The sequence below is a fragment of the Pongo abelii genome, chromosome 16, assembly GCF_028885655.2.
Source record: "Pongo abelii isolate AG06213 chromosome 16, NHGRI_mPonAbe1-v2.0_pri, whole genome shotgun sequence".
NCBI classification, from domain to species: domain Eukaryota; kingdom Metazoa; phylum Chordata; class Mammalia; order Primates; family Hominidae; genus Pongo; species Pongo abelii.
Window position 1 is genome coordinate 77,295,357 of NC_072001.2, and position 18,878 is coordinate 77,314,234.

Below are 18,878 nucleotides of genomic sequence, written 5' to 3' on the forward strand. Positions count from 1 at the left end.
TGTACTTGCGTGGGGACAAGAACATGCTGATGGAGGAGTCAGCAGAGCAGGCACAGCAGTCATAAACACAATCAGCATGCCCACGGGGGCCCGTGGGCAACTCCTGGCTGCAGGTTCAGAGCATCCTAGCTGGATGCAGGTACCAGGGCTGGCCCCCATGGCCCCAAAGTCCCCCAGCCTCCATGGCTGAGCCTGTAGGCTCTTGGAACAGGTTCCATGCCCAAGTTGGCAGACGTGGGTGCTCTCTAGAGTCTTCAGAGAGGGCAGAGAACTCATGGTTTATGGTGTAGGGGCTGGGAACTTGGAGGGCGTTGTGTGTGGGGCTGGACTCTGAGGCGGCCAGAGGCCTAGGAATGTCATCCTGGGCACAACATAACTCTTGTGCAGTCTTGAGTCATGCTGCCAGGGCAGGGTATCCAGTTCCCAGTCTGGGAGTGCCGAGTGCCAAATCCACTGCAGAGCAGGGGTGATAGGGTCTCACCTCTTCTGTTGGTAACCCAGTGGTGATCTAGGATAAAATCTTGAGCATCCCACAACACACCTCACAGGCCAGGCAGGAACACACAGCCCCCTTCCCTCCCTCCCAGGTACCACCATAGCTGCTAGTGTATGACTGAAGGCAGGGTCCCTGGCCCCTGCTGAAACACTACCGCCAGCCAGCAGGCTCATGCACCTCGGCCTGTTGCTCCTAGGGGTCACCTGTGCTATTCAGCCAAGGGGACAACAGTCCCTGCTGGCCCAGCTGAGCTCTACCGAGCTAGCCCACCCAACTCCCCTGCCACAGACTCTCCCTCTTCTGCTTTTCCCAGCAGGAGGGGCCCAGGCTCACCTATGCCACCTGCAGCTCCCCGCAACCAGCTAAGGCTCCCCTCTTAGACTTACAAGTCTATGACCAGTGGCGTATACCCTTTCTGCCTCCCCCAGGGTCCTTTCAGAGGGTCCTGGGCTTTCTGACCACCCAGAGTGGCCTCTGGTGCTCACTCCAGTCCAGCCATCCCTTTTAGCTTCACCATCCTGAGTCAAGCAGTGTTCCTTCTCTATCAGGCCTGGTGGCTGTTGGGTGGGGCTCCCCAAGGAGAGAGGTGGCCCTGGGCCAGTGGGTTGGAAGGGAGGGTGACCAGAGAAGAGGGAAGCCCGAGGGGGCTGAGCATTGGTCTGAACTGTGGGTGCACTGCCTGGGTGCCATGGGAGAGGCCAGTGTGTGTGGGCTGGGGAGGGCTGCTGCAGCCCCCTGGCACTACCTGTGAAGCTCTGGCTCCTCCCTTCATCTTCCTCCCCTTTTCCTTCCAGCCCCTCTTTTCCAGGAACCTTGCCACACCTGCACCTGCGTCCTCCCCTCCCCGGCCCTCCCACAGCCGCTGCAGCATGCCCATGCCTCAGCAGCTCTCTGCTTGCTTTTCTCTCTCCCGTTTTTCTTTCTGCTTTCTCTCCAACTGCCAGCTCATCAGGTCAGGCAAGTCCATCGCGTCCTGAGAGCCCCAGCCCCACTCTGACCTCTAAACAGATCCTCCTCTTCTCAGAGGCCTCCCTTTCCAAGCCTGCCTGGGTGAGTGTCCTGTGACTTAACAGTGGCTCCCCAGCCCCAAAGCCAGCCCCCTTCATCTGTGACTTACTCTGTTGTAGTGGTGAGCTGACACATCCAGATGTGACCGTTGATGAAAACTTGTGCCCCCTCTGTGGTATGCCCCTGCCCTGTTCTATATATATCTATAAATACTCATATATATATATACACACACACACATACACCTACACATGGCCGACCGCCTCACCTCTAGCACTGGGAATCAGTCACCGTGCTGTCCTCATGGAGTCTTGTGGCCCAACAAGAGGAAGGTCTCCCCTGACACTGCCCCTCCAAAGTGTGCCACCTCCAGTGAGCCTCCCTGTCATGCCCGGCCTGTGGACAGCCAGCCCCTGCCATCCCTCCCACCCCCCACCAAGCATGGGGTGCTGTGCAGGCAGCCGTGTGGCCTGACAGTCTCTACCAGTCCTGCTGTCCCTCGGCTGAGAATCAAACCCATTCCTGGATGACAGGGAATGTGTCCTCTGCTGGCTGTGTTCTCTGTGGAGCTCAGGGGGGGAAAAGGCCAAGCCATTTCTAGGGTGCTGTTGGGAGGACTGAAAGGGTCACACCCTTTCCAAGGGACACTTTTCCTGGAAAGCCCCTGGAGCTTAGCTGGCTTTTATCCTGCGAAGCCGGCTCTGGCCACTAGGGAGCAGGGCCATGAACTCAGCCTGGAGGAGCCTGCGGGGCAGCCAGCACTAACAGGCCACAAGGTGCACTGGAGGGACAGACAGAACAGGCCACTGGGTGCAGACAGGCGAGGGAGGCAGGGGGATGGAACAGAAGATGCCTGGGGTGGATGGAAGTCAGTGCCCTTGGGTGCTGGTATCTGTCTTTCCGGCCACCACTAGATCAGGATTCTGAGCCTGTTGGCTGTCAGGGCCAGACTGTGCCCCATAGGTGCCATGGCAGTCCCCGTGAAATCTACCAGGTGTCACCAGGCAGCATAAAGGTAACAGGCCTGGAAGGTCCCCAACAGCCAGCTGGACATGCTCAGACACTCTAGGGCTCCTCGTTCAGTGGCACAAACTCCAGGACCCAGTGAGGGAAATGGGAACCCACCAGGCTGAGCAGTATGGCTAAATCCATTTACTCCAAAATGAAAAGCAAAATAAACAGAAGTCACATCACCAGAGAGCCACAACCCCATCCCCGCCTCCTTCTTCTGTCCTATGCTATCAATAAATAAGTTTCCCAGCCACAAATAATGAGTAGAACCTCCTCATATGCCAGCTCCAATCTCCGCTAGGTATGATCCAGGGGGTGGCCCTGCCTCCCTGGAATATACAAAATGTTACACAGATACTATATGTACACTGGGGAAGGGGGTCCACCCCAGCAGCCCGTGCCCTCTCCTGCTCTACAGTTAGCCCCACTGTCCCACCTCAGCTGCCTCTCTGAATAAAAAGATGGGAGCCCCCTTAGGGAAAAGTTGCTTTGGTGAGAGTAGGGAGGCCATCAGGCCTCCTCCAAACAAACCAGCTCTACCAGCCTCTGGCTCTTAAATAACATCATCATCCAGAAATTTAAGGACTCAGCCCTGGTCAAGGTGGCAAAGGGTCTGTTTGTCTCCCCCCATTAGACAGGGGTCTTGTCTTTCTACCCTAATGGTAAAGGGATGACTGGGAAGGGGTGGTAGGAACATGATGGGGATGGAGACTCCAGCCCCACTTCTCCAGGCTTATGCTGACAGAAGCCTGCTTTTATTTATTTTTATTTTTATCCCACGACTTATTTTTTAATCCCATAACTTCTTTTTCATAATACTTTTTTAAGCTTTTTTTTTTTTTTTTTTTTTTTTTTTTTTTTTTTTTTTTGAGACGGAGTCTTGCTCAGTCGTCCAGGCTGGAGTGCAGTGGCACGATCTCGGCTCACTGCAAGCTCTGCCTCCTGGGTTCACACCATTCTCCTGCCTCAGCCTCCTGAGTAGCTGGGACTACAGGCGCCCGCCACCAAGCCCGGCTAATTTTTTTTTGTATTTTTAGTAGAGATGGGGTTTCACCATGTTAGCCAGGATGGTCTCGATCTGCTGACCTCGTGATCCACCTGCCTCGGCCTCCCAAAGTGCTGGGATTACAGGCGTGAGCCACTGCGCCCGGCCCTTTCTTTAAGCTTTTCATAAAACTTTTACTTTTTTTCCACAACTTTTTTTGCCACAACTTTTCCACAACATTTTTTATCCCGTAACTTTTTCATCCCACAACCTTTTTTATCCCATAACTTTGGTTTGTGCTCTTTAAATAAACACACTTGCATAGTTACATTACAATTTTATAAAAATAAAAACTGATCATCTCATGTCAAGCGTGCCCAGCATTTGCACAGTCTGAATACCTTTAACACCACAGTTTTCAAGGCACACAAAATTTTAAGGCAAAAACAGCACTTTGCAACAATTTAATAATTTATTACATTACAGTAGCATCACAGTAGCAGTCAATAATGCCACTTTAGGCAACAGTGTTTCAGTATTTCCATTATACACTCTGTTTACAAGAATTCATAAATTGGTAAAAGTCATTCTAAGAAAACTTGGCAAATAAAGCTTTGCATTGGAATTGGCATTTCTTTCTCTACTTTTCCTTCCCCCAGTTTCTTTCTTTTAAACTACAGTCTTCATATTTTAAAATGTTTTAACTTATTTTAAAACTTAAGATAGCAGTTACATTTTTGAATAGTTATATTCTTTTAAAATGACTCTTTAAAGTTTTTGAGAAACTATATTATGGATAGGGCTGATTTACATTTTCACATTTTCTAAATATCAGCTTTGGTTTTAGAACTGACTTGTTTTCATTTCTGGAAAATCTATCAGGTTTAATCAAATACTTTAAAAATGATTATATATTGCAATCTTTAAATAGGTTTTTAATTCTTTACTTCCTACAGAAATTCAAATTTATTCAGTTGAACCAACACTTTAAAATTCTATGTTTCTGATTCAACTCTACCCTTCTAATGTTGCTTTCTAAGCAAATTGAAAGCTGCTTTATACTGAATGAGGAAGAGAACAAATACTTGGCTGAATGAGGTATTGCAAAGGAACTCATGCACTTTGAAGAAAGACTTCAGTTATTGTTATACAATTTACATGCTATTTAATTTTTCTTAAATATATGACAGAATACCTACACAAAGAGTGGTATTTCAGTTAATATAGTACATTTATTTTCCAGACTGACATTCAGCTTAAATATGCCAGTATGTGATTTAATCCATAGGTACCTGATGAACACATTATTGTCAGATTGGTTACAGATGCTAAACGCTATCTGAAGATCATTCCTAGTCATTTATATTTATCAGGGTAAAAGTGAAGTGATTTGAACTATAAAAATACCTTTGAAATAATTTATCAATGTATTAGGTAAACCCAGTTGCAGAATTATAAAGAAAAACTGTTAGACCAAATAAGGTGGCTAATTAACAGTGGTATGATTTCTAGCCTGAGGGTCTAAATTGGACTTAAACTGTCTTTAAACTGAACTCAAAGAATGCAAAAGTGGCAAGTTCAGAAAATAAAAGGCAAGAACAGGACTTTAAGTCCATTTTAAACCCTCGGGCTAGAAATCGTACTACTGTTAATTAGCCACATTTGTTGGTCTAACATTTTTTCTTTATAATTCTGAAACTGAGTTTATCTAATACATTGATAAATTCATACAATTTGGAAGAGTCAGTTGAAGTCACAAGGACTTAATATTTGCACTCTTTCAGTGAATGCAGGCACATCTGTTATTCCATCTGTAAAATCGTATTATTGCTGTCCTATTAATGTCATATGTATAAAAGTATCATGAAGATGCCAAATGCTAAAAATGGAGATGGTCTAGTAACTAGAAATGCGCACCCCAGGGAGCACACATACATCTCTCCCTGCATCCTAATAATGTGACGTATTTTGGAACACAGACATTAGAACTTCATGAAATTTTAGCTGTTGATTCTTTCCCAAGCATCTTAAAGTTATGATTTAGGCAATGTATGACTGAAATAATTCATTCATCATGTATAGGCACATTAACATAAATATGGCACAAAATATGCCTCTAACTGAAACTGAGAGGTATAAAAACATATTTCACTCTTTGTGAAGAACTTTGTGAGGAAACATCACTCTGTGATTGTATAGACACTTTTCCTCATAATACTTGGACATTCACAAACATTAGATTGCACTGCAGCATGTAAACATTTTAAGTTGCATAAACTTCGCCTTGATTTTCATGTGTAGTATAATACTGTCTACTAAAACTCCTTTTTGTTTCAGCTAAGTACTCTCTCATATATTGGTTTATAATAATGGTTATTATTTTTAAAGTGTTTTCCATTCAAAGAAAAGAAGTAAATTCCTATGTCAGAGTAAGCAATGTGGCTGAAGAATAGGTATTAGCCAGAGAGGTCTAGATGGTAAAAATCCATCTTCTAGCCTCAAAGAAGCTCCATGAACATAGAGGAAGGCCAAGTGTCACACAGATTTCCTTCACTCGAATTCATTCTTGACTAGAACCTGTATGCCTCTTCCATGGACACTTAAACTCTTAAAGGATTTCTTATGATCTTTACTAAACACATTAAGAAGAATGCCAACCAGTGCCCTTTTGTGTACTGGGACATATACTCATGTGATTAAAACAGGTAACATGAACTCTGACTTTAAAATGTATTGTAGATATAAATGCTCTAAGCTAGAAAAGGTTTTCCACATCCACAGTCAATGATGGGAGCCTTTCATTCCTCAGAAATAATCCCTTTTTAGGTCATCGAGAAAGGGTACAACTGCTGCAGCTCATGATGCAATATCTTCATGAGCCCAGAGCACATACAAATCATAAGGGAACTACCATAGTACAGCGCTCATTCTTGGCACCAGAACAAATGAAACACTCTATCCTGCACACACCTGCCAGAGCAGGCCACTTTCCTCTTCTGTGAGATTTAAAAAGCTCCCCAAAATATTATTACTCCCATCCCCAATACACAGAAAATAGGGGAAAGGCTGTTTCCAGTTCTCGGCCTTTAAACAACTCTAAATGTTAGTACTCACAGTGGCATGTTACAAAATAATAAACAGTGCGCACTTGAGGGCAAACCACATATTGAGTTAATGAAGAGCTCACTGTGGTTAGGATTCGATCAAACATAATAGCAGAATATAAGCAAATTTTATCTGAATTCTGTAATGAATATACATGCTGCAATAACATTAAAAAAGCGTGGCAGCCTGTTCCAAACCAGTAAGAATAGTTTTGTGCAAATAGTGGGTCTTTGTGTGTTTGAATTCCCATCACCTAAGGGCAAACTCGATATGCGTGCTAATGACCTACAATTATCAAATTAAAAACAAAAATGCTAAAGGATGCCAGAGTGAACATCAGGGAAAGACCAACTCTCCCTTAACTTTTTACAAATAAATTTAAACGGTAAATTAGAAACATAAATAAATGTGAGTGGCTCTAACATTCAAATGGAGTAAATGAATGGTGTAGGAGATTAACCCCATAACTTTTTGTTGTTGTTGTTGTTTTAAATTTCTTGACCAGCTCTTAGATGATGATGATGTTTATCTCCCTGTTCTCGGCTGCCCGGTAAAAGAATGGCACGCAGGGTTTGCTGGGCAAGCCTGGGTGCTCCTGGGTGTCCTGCATTATAGGAGGCAGCTGCACGATCTGCTGTGCAGAACCCTCCCTGGCCGCTACTGGTGCAGGCTCCATGCTGTCGTCCAGGCTCACCTCATAAAAATCTTCGGAGAGAGGGAGGCGGGGGTCTGAGCACAGTGCAAGCCTCCCCTGCTCCTGCCTGCCCCCCCCCCCCGCCTGAGGGCTCTACTCACCATCCGCCCCAAGTTCCTGGGGGGCTGGGGCCCCTGGAGCGGGCTCATCAGCAGGGTTCTGGGCAGCAGTGAGGAATTTGCCTTGACCCTCGTGGTTGCCCACAAGGGGCAACACCAGCTCCTGCAGCTCCAGCAGCTTCACCTGAAGGGAGGGGTGCTCAGCTCCCACCCTGGAGCCTGCGCCAGCACCCATGCCCAGCCCCACCCCCGCAGAGATGTTACATGCCCTACCTTCATCTCTTCCTCCTTCTGGGCCAGCCTGATGACATCCTCCATCTCCTGGTGCTGCGTGATTGGCACTGCCCCCTGGCTTTCATATCCGGTGAAGGACTCTTCTGTGAGAGAACATGGCTCAGACACTAGGGTCCCTCCGATGGCCCTGCAGCTCCCCTTGCCCGTGCCCTGGCCTCCCGCTCACTCATGCCATCTGTCGCTCCAGAGGGCTGGATGAATCCATGCTCCAGTGTTTCCACCTGCTCCTTCCCATCCGCTTTCTCCTTTGGGAGGTCCATAAAGCTGCTCTGGAGCCAAAATAATGGGGTCACGTCTCGGGAGCGACCTGTTCTGCCCTGCCCCCACTTTTCTTGGCCCATGCCAGGACTCACTTTCAGCTCCTCCATGGCCTCCTTCAGGGCCTGGTAGCTCTCCCAACACACACACTCATCCCCAGTCCTCCCTGGGGCTGGGGCCTCTGCCTCTGGCTCCTTCCAGGCCGAGGCCACCAGTTGAGCCAGGTGCAGGCAGCACAGCCTTCGCACCTTCCACTGCCCACATAGCCATGCCTGCTCCTCCTGGGAACTGGCTCCAGCGGAGTTGAAAAATGCCACTTGAAGGCAAGAGGTGAGTATTCTTGTAGGGGCATAGACAGAACAAATGAGGCAGGGAGGTGGAGCACAGCCCCTTCACTTGGAGCCTCAGAGAGTGCACCTGTTGGTCACAGGTGACAAGGTGTCTGACCACTGGCTCCTGGAAGGGGTGAGGAGCCAGAGAAATCAGAAGGCGGGAAAACCAAGAGCATAAGGGGGTCTGGGAGGGACCACAGAGGAAGGTGGCAAAGTGGGGTGGGGAAATTCAGGCTCACCGTGGACTCCCAGCTCTCCAGGTCCTCTGGGATGTTTGGCATGGGCTGAGGCGCCTCCTCCTCCTCACTGTCCAGATGTCCTCCTCCATCTCCTGTAGGGAGTTGGCCAGAGGGGTCCTCAGACAACCCAACAAGGGAGGTACTGTGGGCCCACCTCTGTCCCCACCCTGACTGTGTAACCCTGAGCCGGCCTCTCCCCAGAGGTGAATGAGCTGCTGTTCTTTATTTTTCCTTTTAAGAACCAAGATCTTGCTGTGTTGCCCAGGCATAGTCCCACTACTGGTGAGTGCGGGAGTCCTGACCTGCTCCCTTTCTGATCTGGGTCAGTTCATTCATCCTTAGGCAACCTGGTGGCCCCCTGCTCCCAGAAGGTCACATATTGATGCCGAACACAGTGCAGACACCTGGTTGGCATAACTACCAGCTGTTCTAAAGGTCTCTTCCAACCCCTCAATCCTATGCTGCTAACAGTCCCCCATTCTTCCTGGGGTGCTCTCCTCTTCCTCTGAGTGGTCTCCTGTACCTTCTCCAGGGAGAGCCGTGAGGCTCAACTGGGTCTCCAGCTGTTGGTTCTGCTGGCTGGCAGCTTCTAGGTGCTCCTAAGGGGGTGGAAAACAGAGTGAGAAGGCACAGAGGTTGCCAAGTCATCCCCCTCGGGGCCCCGTCCTCAGCAACTCCCCCTCCCCTGGGTCTCCTGCAACTTTTGGCGGGCCATCTCAGCCACCACGTTGTCCTGAGCTTCCTGCTGCTGCAGCTGGTCCATGTGCTGGGTCTGCAGCAGTAACTGCCTGTGCAGCGCCTCCTTCTCAGAGGTCAGCTGCTGATAGGTGGCCGTGTACTGCTGCAGGTGACCCAGGTACTAATCTCGCTGCTGCTGCAGACCTGAGACTCTTGGCTCTTCAGCTCCACCTGCAGGAAGACCCTGGGCACGAGGGCGTGTGGTGGCTGGCTTCCAGATTCTGGACCCATTAATAGGGTAGCCAGGGCACTGTGGGGCTCTGTCACCTGCCCAGGACCCTGGTCCCTTGCTCCAGGCCTAAGAGGCTTCCTCCCTTGCCTAGAACCCCATGCCTCCTTCCCCAGCCTCAAATCTCATGTTCTTCTTCCCTCAATTTAAACTGTAGGCCACAGACTGGTGGAAAAGCAGAGGGAGCCAACCATCACCTGTTAAGTGTGCTACATGCCTAATGCTTTCCATATATCCTCTCATTCAATCCTCAGCACCTCTGCAAGGAAAATGCTAACTTCCTTTTGAAGTTAAAGAAACAGAGACTTAGAGATGAACAGTAGTTGAATGGTGACCAGTGGAACCCAGGCCAGAATCCAGTTTGAATCTGAGGCTTTTTTGTTTTGTTTTGAGACAGTGTCACTCTGTGGCCCAGGCTGGAGTGCAGTGGTGTAATCTCAGCTCACTGCAACCTCCACCACGTGGGCTCAAGCGATTCTCGTGCCTCAGCCTCCTGAGTAGCTGGGATTAAAGGCATGTGCCACCATGCCTGGCTAATTTGTTGTTGTTGTTGTTGTAATTTTAGTAGAGGTGAGGTTTCGCCATGTTGGCCAGGCTGGTCTCAAACTCCTGACCTCAAGTGATTCTCCTGCCTCAGCCTCCCAAAGTGCTGGGATTACAGGTGCGAGCTACCATGCCCAGATAAGGAGCCTCTTATCACTGTCTCTTCCCCTATGATTGGGTGGCTCCATGCATCTAGCAGGGATGATGATGTCCAGATCTGGGAGGAGCCCAGGGCTACCCACCTCTAAAAGTCAGAGGGCAAGAAGCAAGAAACAGTCATAGGGCTGCCCTGGAGGGTGCTGGGGTCACCTGCGCCCCAGCTGGAGCTGCCTTTGACCTGGCACCTCCCCTCCCCAGAGGCTGGTGCCCACCTCCCAGCCCTTCTTGGACAGGGTGGAGGTTACCATCTCCTTCACCTCGTCTAGCTTCTCCTGCAGCTCATTTACTTGCTGCTCCAAGTGCAGTGCACTCTTGTTCTCATTGTTCTGCACAGAGAGAAGCAATCAGTTTCCATCCACTGCAGCTGGAGATACCAGAACTTGGTGTCTGCCTCCCATGTCACCGGGAAGGGTGTAGGCAGGTTAGAAAAATCATCCCTTCTCCCCCACAGCCATCAGAGCAGGGCCTGATGAGCTGTAGCTCACAGGTGCCTTTAGAAGTACCATTTCATGTGAGGGCTACACTGCCCCATTTTACAGGTGGGGAAACAAAGGCCTGGAGGGATAGGGATGAGGGCAGGCTCCCCAGGTGGGGCAACCCACCAGATCCTTGAAGCTGCACTGTGGCTCAGCCAGCTGCTTGTCGAGCTTGTGGTTCTGGGAGAGCGCGAGCCTCTCCTGCTTTCGCAGCCTCTCCTCCTGCTTTTGTAGCCTCTCCTCCTTCTTCCACAGTCTCTCCTCCTGGTCCCACAGCCTTTTTTCCTGCTTTCGCAGCCTCTCCTCCTCCTTTCGCAGCCTCTCCTCCTGCTTGCGTAGCCTCTGCTCCTGCTTTCGCAGCCTCTCACCCTGCTCCCCTAGCATCTTCTGCTGCTCCCGAAGCATCTCATTTTGTTCACACAGTCTCTTCTGCTCCTGCACCCTCCACTCCTTCTGCTCTCGGAGCATCTCCTCCTGCTCCTGGAGTCTCTGCTTTTGTTCCTTGCTCAAGAGACTCAAGGCCTGATTGTTTTCCACCTGGGATTGGAGCTTTCCCTCCAGACCCTCCACTTCCTGCCTCAGGTGTTTGGCCTCATCTTGTAGCTGTTCCACCACAGAGGTCACTACTGGGGGTGCCAGGGATGGGGGCTCAGCTGAGAAACGAAGCAGACAATAAGGGCCTCTGGATTCCCCACCTCCCTCCAAAAAAAATCCCTCTTCTTGATGCACAGCTCCTCTCAGGCTTCCCAAACTTGGTCTCACTGCTAATGATTCGTTGCACCTGATGGTAGCCAATTTCCAAGCCACTTTCACATAGAGAGCACTGTGAGTGGCTGACAACGGGCACTCCTCCCTCTTTGCTGATGGGGACCCCGAGGCTCATGGAGATGACAAAACTTGCCATCTCCTGGCACAGACCTCTTTCCCTCTGCCTCAAAGCCCTTCCATCCACCCACCTCCCTGGGGCATTCTAAGCCACCCCCACAGACCTCTGATGACAGTCCTGCTCCCAGGTCGCACCAGCCCCACCTTACCCATCTGGTTTTTGAATTCGGACAAGCTCCTCTCCAGCTCCTGTATCCGATGTATGTCACTCTTCTTCTCTTCCTTCAATGTGCGAGCCTGCCCAAAGCACAGGGGAAAGGGCCCTGGGGAGAGGGGCTGGTGGCTGGACAGGCTACCATCTCCCTCTCTGCCCCCATCTGCACAAAGCCCAGACCCAAGACCACCTCTGGCTGTACTATTCCCATTTTACACAGATGCCCAGAAAGATCCAGTGACCTATCTAAGGTGGGGGCTGAGGGGTCAGGTCTCACCTCCACCGACATTTTCCGCATCCTCTCTTGCCACCGGGCCCTCTCTCCTTTTATGTGTTCAGCATATTCGTCTTTCTGTAGCTGGACTTGTTTTAATGACTCTGTCATCTGCAAGAAATGGGCACAGAAGTTAGGAAGGGCTGTCACTGGTCCTCACCTGCTCCTGGCCACCTGGGGTCATCTTCCTTCCACATCCCTCCCTCTGCAAAGCCTCACCTGTGTCACATGTGCATTCAGCAGCGCCCGCTCCTTTATGGTCTGCTGTAACCGCCGCTGGAGGACCGCTTCACTGCAGCTCGAGGACTGGATGGTGAAGAGTGAGAAGTTTTGATCTGGGGAGCCCAGGCAGTGCCGCTTAAAAGGGCTAGGGCTAGGCTCAATATACAACTTGGTTAGTAAAGATCAAGGCATTTCCAAGCCCGTGGCCTGGTTATTAAAAGAACTCAGTAAAGTTGGAAGGGACAGGGAAAGAGATCGCATTTACAGCTGGCTAACAGAGGCCCAGAGAGTTCAGATAATATTGCTGTTGTTATTACTGTTATTACTACCACTGTTTGAGCCGTCATGGAGTGCTTCACCAGGTTCCATGCTACAAGCCCATTTCATCCTCACAAACACCATGTGAGACAGTTACTAGGATTACCTCTATTGTGTAGATGAAAAACATCAAGTGTTCCAGGTTAAGTGCTTGCTTAAGATCACTTAGACAGAGCTGGGATTTGAACACCCAGGTCTATCCTATTCTCTAAGCCCATTTTTCTTGTTGGGGATGGGGGCACAGATAGGAAGGGGGAAATTAATCTTTTGTTCACTTTTTGAAAGGGTAATACATTCATATAGTCCAAAACTCAGAAGGTACAGAAGGGAGGTGTCTCCCAGGCAACCTTTACTCTCTCCTGAGTTTTTTATGAATGCTTGCAGATGTGTTTTTGTATATTATCATAGTACACACACACACACACACACCACACACCCCTTTCCTCTCTCTACAGAAACGGTAACATACTAAAGATACTCTTCTGTACCTTCACAGAACAACTACCCAATACCCCACCTAGGACTTGGCCAAGGCCACAGCCAGGAAAAGGCAGGGCAGGCACTTGGCCTCTGAGCTCTGCATCCAGTGCTCACTCCCCACAGTGCCCCCCAACTCACCCACAGCAGCTGATTCAGCCCCAGGCTGCCTCTAACAACCATACACAAAAGCAGTGAGAAATGAGCATGCTGCCTTCTGGGCAGGACACTCCATCGTGCAGAAGGGACTTTTAGGCTCACTCCTCCATCTGGGAAGCCAGGCTGCCAGGGGATGGGGCAGCTGGTTGGACTCACCCTGTCGTCTTCCTGCTGCTGTGTAGACACAGCACAGAGAGCCCGCTCCAATTCTTGAATACGCTGTAAGGAGTATTGCAGGCGGCCAGCCAGATCCTTGGACTCTTCTGTAATGAGAGAGGTTGAGATGGGGCCCAAAGGACTCCCCCTAAAGACCTGTCAAAGTGCCAGGTTGAAGGATGACGGGATGTGCAGATTCCCACCTTCGAAGTGTCGGGCAGCACGTTTAGTATGGTAAAGGGTGGTCTTCAAGTCTGCCTTTTCCAGTGTGAGGATGTTGATTGTCTGGAATTGAATGTTTGGGAGAAAAGCCAAGCAAATGCTGAAAGACAAGGAAAGACGCATTCTCCAGAGGACAGGAGAAAGCTCCCCACCCTCCACTCACCTCTAACTGCTCCGTTTGTGCTTTGTGTATTTCATTGTTTTCTTTCTTTGCCTATAGGAAGAGGAAGACAGAGCTCTTACCACGAGGAGGCAGAGATGGCACAGCAAGGGACAGGCCCCTAGAATGCCACCAATGCCCCAGGACAGGTCCACCCACGGGACCAGGTTATCAGGGACCCTGTGGGGATGGGGCAGAATCTGAGGGGGGAGCCTTCTTCCCCAGGCTGGGAGTGGGTAAGATGAGACTGGCACCTCTACATCTGAGTGCCCCCCAAACCCAGAAGTCATGTGAGCAAAGAAATCACGTTACTTCTTCCAGCTGATGTTCCACTTGTTTCTTCTGCTCTTTCTGTGGGGAAAGTCAAATTCAGGTGACTGAGAGTGGCCCCCTCAACTCTATTCCCCAGACCAGGAAGTGGTAGGCGGGGACCAGGAATGGATTTTAAAGGCAACATTCTCAGACCCAGTGGCAATACAAACTGGCCAACACTCCTCAAGCTCCCAAGGACAGAGGATTTGGGTCTTTGTTGGTTTTTGCCCACAGCCACAGAACTCAAAGTCTGAATCTGGATTCTCTTGAAAGGACAGTAACATAAACCTCTAGAGAGGGAGTCTCAGGAAGGCCCACCCTTCTGCCAGCTTGTGCGTTAGAAAGGTGCCTTCATTCAACAAACTTTTACTGAGCACATACGGGCCAGCTACAGTTCTTCACAGCAGATATAGGATGAAAAAGGACAGACAGGAGCCCTTGGCCCTCAGGTTTCCATTCTAGGGGGCTTTAAATCTCAGACTCTCAGAGCTAACAGAGACCTTTGATGCTCTACCTCCTCCAGAAACATGAGCTCAAGGAGGACAGGTGGCTTGTCCAGACTCAAAGCAAATTAGGGACTGAGTCAGGGCAGAAATACAGGGCCCCTGACAACCAGTCAGGCTAGTGCTTGCCTGAGAGGTGACAACCCCAGGGCATGTGTGGCAAGGACTGGAGCAGGGGTGTCTGGAGAAGAGAGAGTTGGCAAAGAGGGCAGCGACAGAAGAGCCATGCTGCATGTTCCTTGCTCTGGGGTCCCTCCCGGTGAGGCCTATGTGCTCCAGCTCCCCATTTGCCATTGGCACCAGGGTCCCCCAGCCCCTTTCTTCAGGGCCCCAAGGGGAAACTAAAGCCCAGGAATGGCAGTGTGGAATCAGGGGACCCCACTGGACTCTTACCAATGATTCTATGTTTTCATTGAGTTGATTGATAGTCACGGAGCTTGACTCCAGGGCTACTGCTAGTCCTTGGTACTGGCTCTGAGGCACATGCAGAGAGGAGGAGTTGGAAGAGGATTGTGGAAGAGTATTAGGGCTGGGGTGTATGTGGGCTGTCTCAGGTGGCAGAGGGTCACCCAGCCCCCATTGTGAGAGGAGGTTGGAGGGCTGGGGTGTATGTGGGCTGTCTCAGGTGGCAGAGGGTCACCCAGCCCCCATTGTGAGAGGAGGTTGGAGGGCTGGCCTGCAAAGTCACTGCACCTCGGCCCAGGGCCTCTTACTTCCAGATCCTTCAGGGTAACAGATGATGCAGAAGTAACAAAATGAGAAATTTAAAAAAAAAAAAAGAACTCACATGGGAAATAGTTATGTATATAGAGAAAGTATAAAAACAGCAAGGAGCCAGGCACAGTGGCTCACACATGTAATCCCAGCAGTTCGGGAGGCTGAGGCGAGTGGATCACTTGAGGTCAGGAGTTCAAGACCAGCCTGGCTGACATGGTGAAGCCACATCTCTACTAAAAATACAAAGATTAGCCAGGCATGGTGGCAGGTGCCTGTAATCCCAGCTACTCGGGAGGCTAAGGCAAGAGAATCGCTTGAACCCCGGAGGCAGAGGTTGTAGTGAGCTGAGATCACACCACTCCACTCCAGTCTGGGTGACAGAGTGAGACTCTGTCTCAAAAAAAAAAAAAAAAAAAAAAAAGGCCCAAATCCCACATGCCTGCTCTGTACGTTATTCCCAGATTACTTTTAAACTTTTAAGTGTCACCATTTCCAAGATGATAAAAGATGCGGGGAAGGAAAAAAAACCCACCAATCAAGCAGGTGAAGAAGCAGACAGAAAAGGGCTGAAGGTTAATGGCAGCAACATAAAACAAGGCAGAGGCCAAGTATCCCCTAAGCCAGAGAAGCCTCAGGGCCATGCACAGCTGGAGACAGCAAGCCAGAGGGGGGTCTTGGCACTGCCTCACCTTCCACTTGTCCAATGGGGGAGTGCTACCCCATTGGAGTGGTTAAGGTTGGACACCAGCACCTTCAGAATGTCCTGAATCTACAGGAGGTGACAAGGGAAAAACAAGGGCAGGGGGCAAAAGACAGAAGTGGCTTAGAGAGAAGTAAGAAAGTCAGGGTAGGAGGAAGATGTGGGTTCAGGAAAAGGAAATGCTGAAGAAGAGCAGAGGAGATTAAAACCATGGCCTGTGCCATTCTTCCAAATGGCCACCTGCTGCCTTGCCAGGGGCAGGAACAAATAGATGGAAAAGTCCCCTGAGTGATGCAGTCACAGAGTGGAGTCAGCTGACCAACGCAGCTCTTAATATGCTCACTGGACCCCTCTCCTCAGGCCCAGGACATGGGTGATGAATCTGGTGGAGCTCCAGACCTCCACCTCCATTTAAAAAAGCAGACTGCTGAGTAAGAGTTCACCTGAACTAAGGGATCTCCAGCTAAAAAACAAGTTTGAAAGACATTGATCTTATCCAGAATCATCTTACAGAGGAGGAAACTGAGGCCCAGCAGAGGAAGTGATTTTTCTGTGTTCATCCAGCAAGCTGGTGGCAAGTTAGAGCTTCTCTTACTCCTAGGGCCTGGGGCTCTCCTCACCACACCCTGGGCCCCCTTCAGTGACTCCTAAAGGGACAGCCTGATGGCAAGTGGCTGTACTCATTAGCCCAGCTTCCCCTTGAGAGTGGGGATCAGGAAAATCAAACAGCAATGACCATTTCCTGGGTATCCTGGGTGTTTACAGCAGGCCACGTACTAGGGGTTAACATGAAAGCAACAATAATAAGGAATCTCATTTAAACTTCACAAATGGAAGTCAAACAATACTACCCCTATTTTACAGATGTGAAAAGAGAGGCCCAAAGAGCTCAAGCAACTTGCCATAAATCAGATCCCTAGCAGATGGAGAAGCAGGATTCAAACCCAGAATTCTTAACCAGTACCCAGCAATCTCAACAGTTACCCTCTACTGCCCCTTGGGCCCCCTGTCCCCAGAAGCCTGGCCAGCCAAGACTCACATCTCCAGGTGAGTGGCAACCACCAGAAGTGGTTGTCTCAGGGCTACTGCCAGTTTTTTTCTTTTTTGTCTTCGCTCCTTCTGGAACACCAGAGCTCTTCCTTTGCTGATATTCTTTTAGCTGTGGGAAAGAAGAGTAGTAATACACATGAGAACTACCAGCCCCTACAGCCACACCCTCCTTACAGTTTTTGCAAAATACTCTTATACACCATCTGATTTAATGCAACCAACAACTATACAAGGTGTTGTCACAATCACTTAGTGATTGAGAGGGATGGATATTATGGCTAAAAAAAAAGTGTGGGGGGGGGCAATAATGGAACTTAAACTCAGTCTTCTGACTCCAAGCTCTGGGGTTTTGCCATGAATCAGCAGCTGCCAGGGACCAAAACCAGAGGCAGAGATAGAAAAGTAAACATTACATAGGCAGGAACTACACGCTGTGTGGTTTAGTCATACATCCTCACATGTCTGTTAGTGTGAAGAAGTGCACCAGTATCTCTCACACTTTTACATGAATGTGTCCTCATGGCAGAAGGCAGCTTTTTTGTTAAATCTGGGAATTTATCAGAAAGAGGACAACCCAAGTCTCATTTCAGAGAGAAGTCTGGTATACTCTTAGAAACCTATGTGAGGGTCATCCCTAAGTACATTAATGTTTTTTCTCTCAAGAGAATCAAGGGAAACTGATGCTTCTGAAAGATCTCCCACATTCATCCTGTGGCATTCAATGTACCCCAAGTTGAGATGATATGAGGAAGATTCAAGCTGTCAAGTTCAGTTTCCCAAGATCTATTCCACAGAAGGTGAGCAAATCTCACTTCAGAGACCACTGACTGAAGGGCAGTCTGGTCCCAGAACCATAGAGAATTAGAATATGAGGTAGAGAACTCAGAAAAAAATGTTCAAGTCTCTCTGGAGAGTAGAATCCTGGGAGAAAACCAAACCAAACCCATTCTCCCATTACCACCCAGAGATACTGTCAACGTTTTGAGCTCACAGGGGAAGTTTAGGCTTTTCACACTGTCAATGTCTATGTAAAGGGAGTAAGGCAGCCTGAAACCCCTTGCTCCTAGGTCCCATAGTCCCCATTTCTCTTCTAGCTGGAAATTTGTGCTGTGACCAGAGGAACCAGAAATGGGGTGAGAATGCTTAGGGGACTGGGTTGTAAGATCAAAGGCCGGTCTTGCAGCAGTAATGACAGTTCCTAGGGGGACTGTGACATCACTACATTCCACTCCTCCTGGAGGTGGGGGGAACGACATCGGTGCAATGGCTGAGTTGCCGATCCACGATGGGGGAGGGGGGCGTAGGGCTGGGACCCAGGTCCTTGGAGATGCCAGTCCAGAGAGCCCAGGGAGGTTGGGCTTGGGTCGGCAGGAGGGGAGAGCAGAGTCTGCTCAGGGAACCCCAGGAGTCACCAGCCCAAAGTCACCCAGGGATGACTGGAGATGCTGGGGGGTTAGGGCTGGGGGTCCCAGGTCCTTGGAGACGTGAGCCCAAAGAACCCAGGGAGGCTGGGCTTGGGGCAGCAGGACGTGAGGGCTGAATATGGAGTAGGGAGCCCCAGCAGTCACCCGCCCAAAGTCACCGCAGGGTGATTGGCAAGGGCAGAGGCTGGGCTGCTGGCTGAATGGGTGGGGCTGACTGACAAGACTTTGGTGGAGGAGCCCAGGGGCGCCGGGGTAGGGGGGCCCAGCCCAGTGTGTCTCAGGAGGGGATCTCCGGCTAGGTTGGGGGGCCATGACCTTTTTCTTGGCTTTTTACCTTTTTCTTGGCTGCTGCCAATTTGTTCTGTCGAGTTTCTTCTAACATCATGGGGTGGGGAGGGAGGTAGGGTTGGGGCCACATCAGCGAACACCTCCAGTCACCTGCCAGGCTGCTGTGTGACTGAGCCAGAGGAGGCGTAACCAGGACCACACTGGAATGCAGAATAGGGGTGTGGCCTTAAT

The 18,878-nt window shown here is 49.9% G+C and overlaps 1 protein-coding gene across 2 annotated transcripts; it reads right to left on the reverse strand.

Annotated features, from left to right (window-relative positions):
• Positions 1-3,953: 3,953 nt before the first annotated feature.
• On the reverse strand, positions 3,954-18,878 carry LOC100462370 (golgin subfamily A member 6C). Of its 2 annotated transcripts, XM_054532873.2 has the most exons (18): positions 18,694-18,878; positions 16,925-17,044; positions 14,862-14,942; positions 13,966-14,004; positions 13,657-13,707; positions 13,475-13,556; positions 13,272-13,378; positions 12,159-12,245; positions 11,943-12,050; positions 11,661-11,748; positions 10,753-11,279; positions 10,408-10,476; positions 9,005-9,080; positions 8,482-8,573; positions 7,819-7,921; positions 7,632-7,735; positions 7,401-7,542; positions 3,954-7,310 (listed from the first exon to the last, which is right to left on the reverse strand). In XM_054532873.2, exons 1-18 carry the CDS (start codon positions 18,775-18,777, stop codon positions 7,114-7,116), a joined length of 2,157 nt encoding a protein of 718 aa, XP_054388848.2. In that variant the 5' UTR covers positions 18,778-18,878; the 3' UTR covers positions 3,954-7,113. The 2 variants fall into 2 exon arrangements, with proteins under 2 accessions (XP_054388848.2, XP_054388850.2); XM_054532875.2 differs by lacking the exon at positions 10,408-10,476 and having other exon boundaries at positions 18,694-18,862.

Bases quoted from the DNA above. Each gene is read 5' to 3' on its own strand.
- LOC100462370 (XM_054532873.2), bottom strand. From the start codon at position 18,777: ATGTGGCCCCAACCCTACCTCCCTCCCCACCCCATGATGTTAGAAGAA. The intron at 9,081-10,407 runs GTGAAGGAGATG...CCACCCCCTTAG, and splicing joins TGCAGGAGAAGCTAGACGAG to GAGCACCTAGAAGCTGCCAG. The intron at 7,543-7,631 runs GTAGGGCATGTA...CCCTCCCTTCAG, and splicing joins AGAAGGAGGAAGAGATGAAG to GTGAAGCTGCTGGAGCTGCA.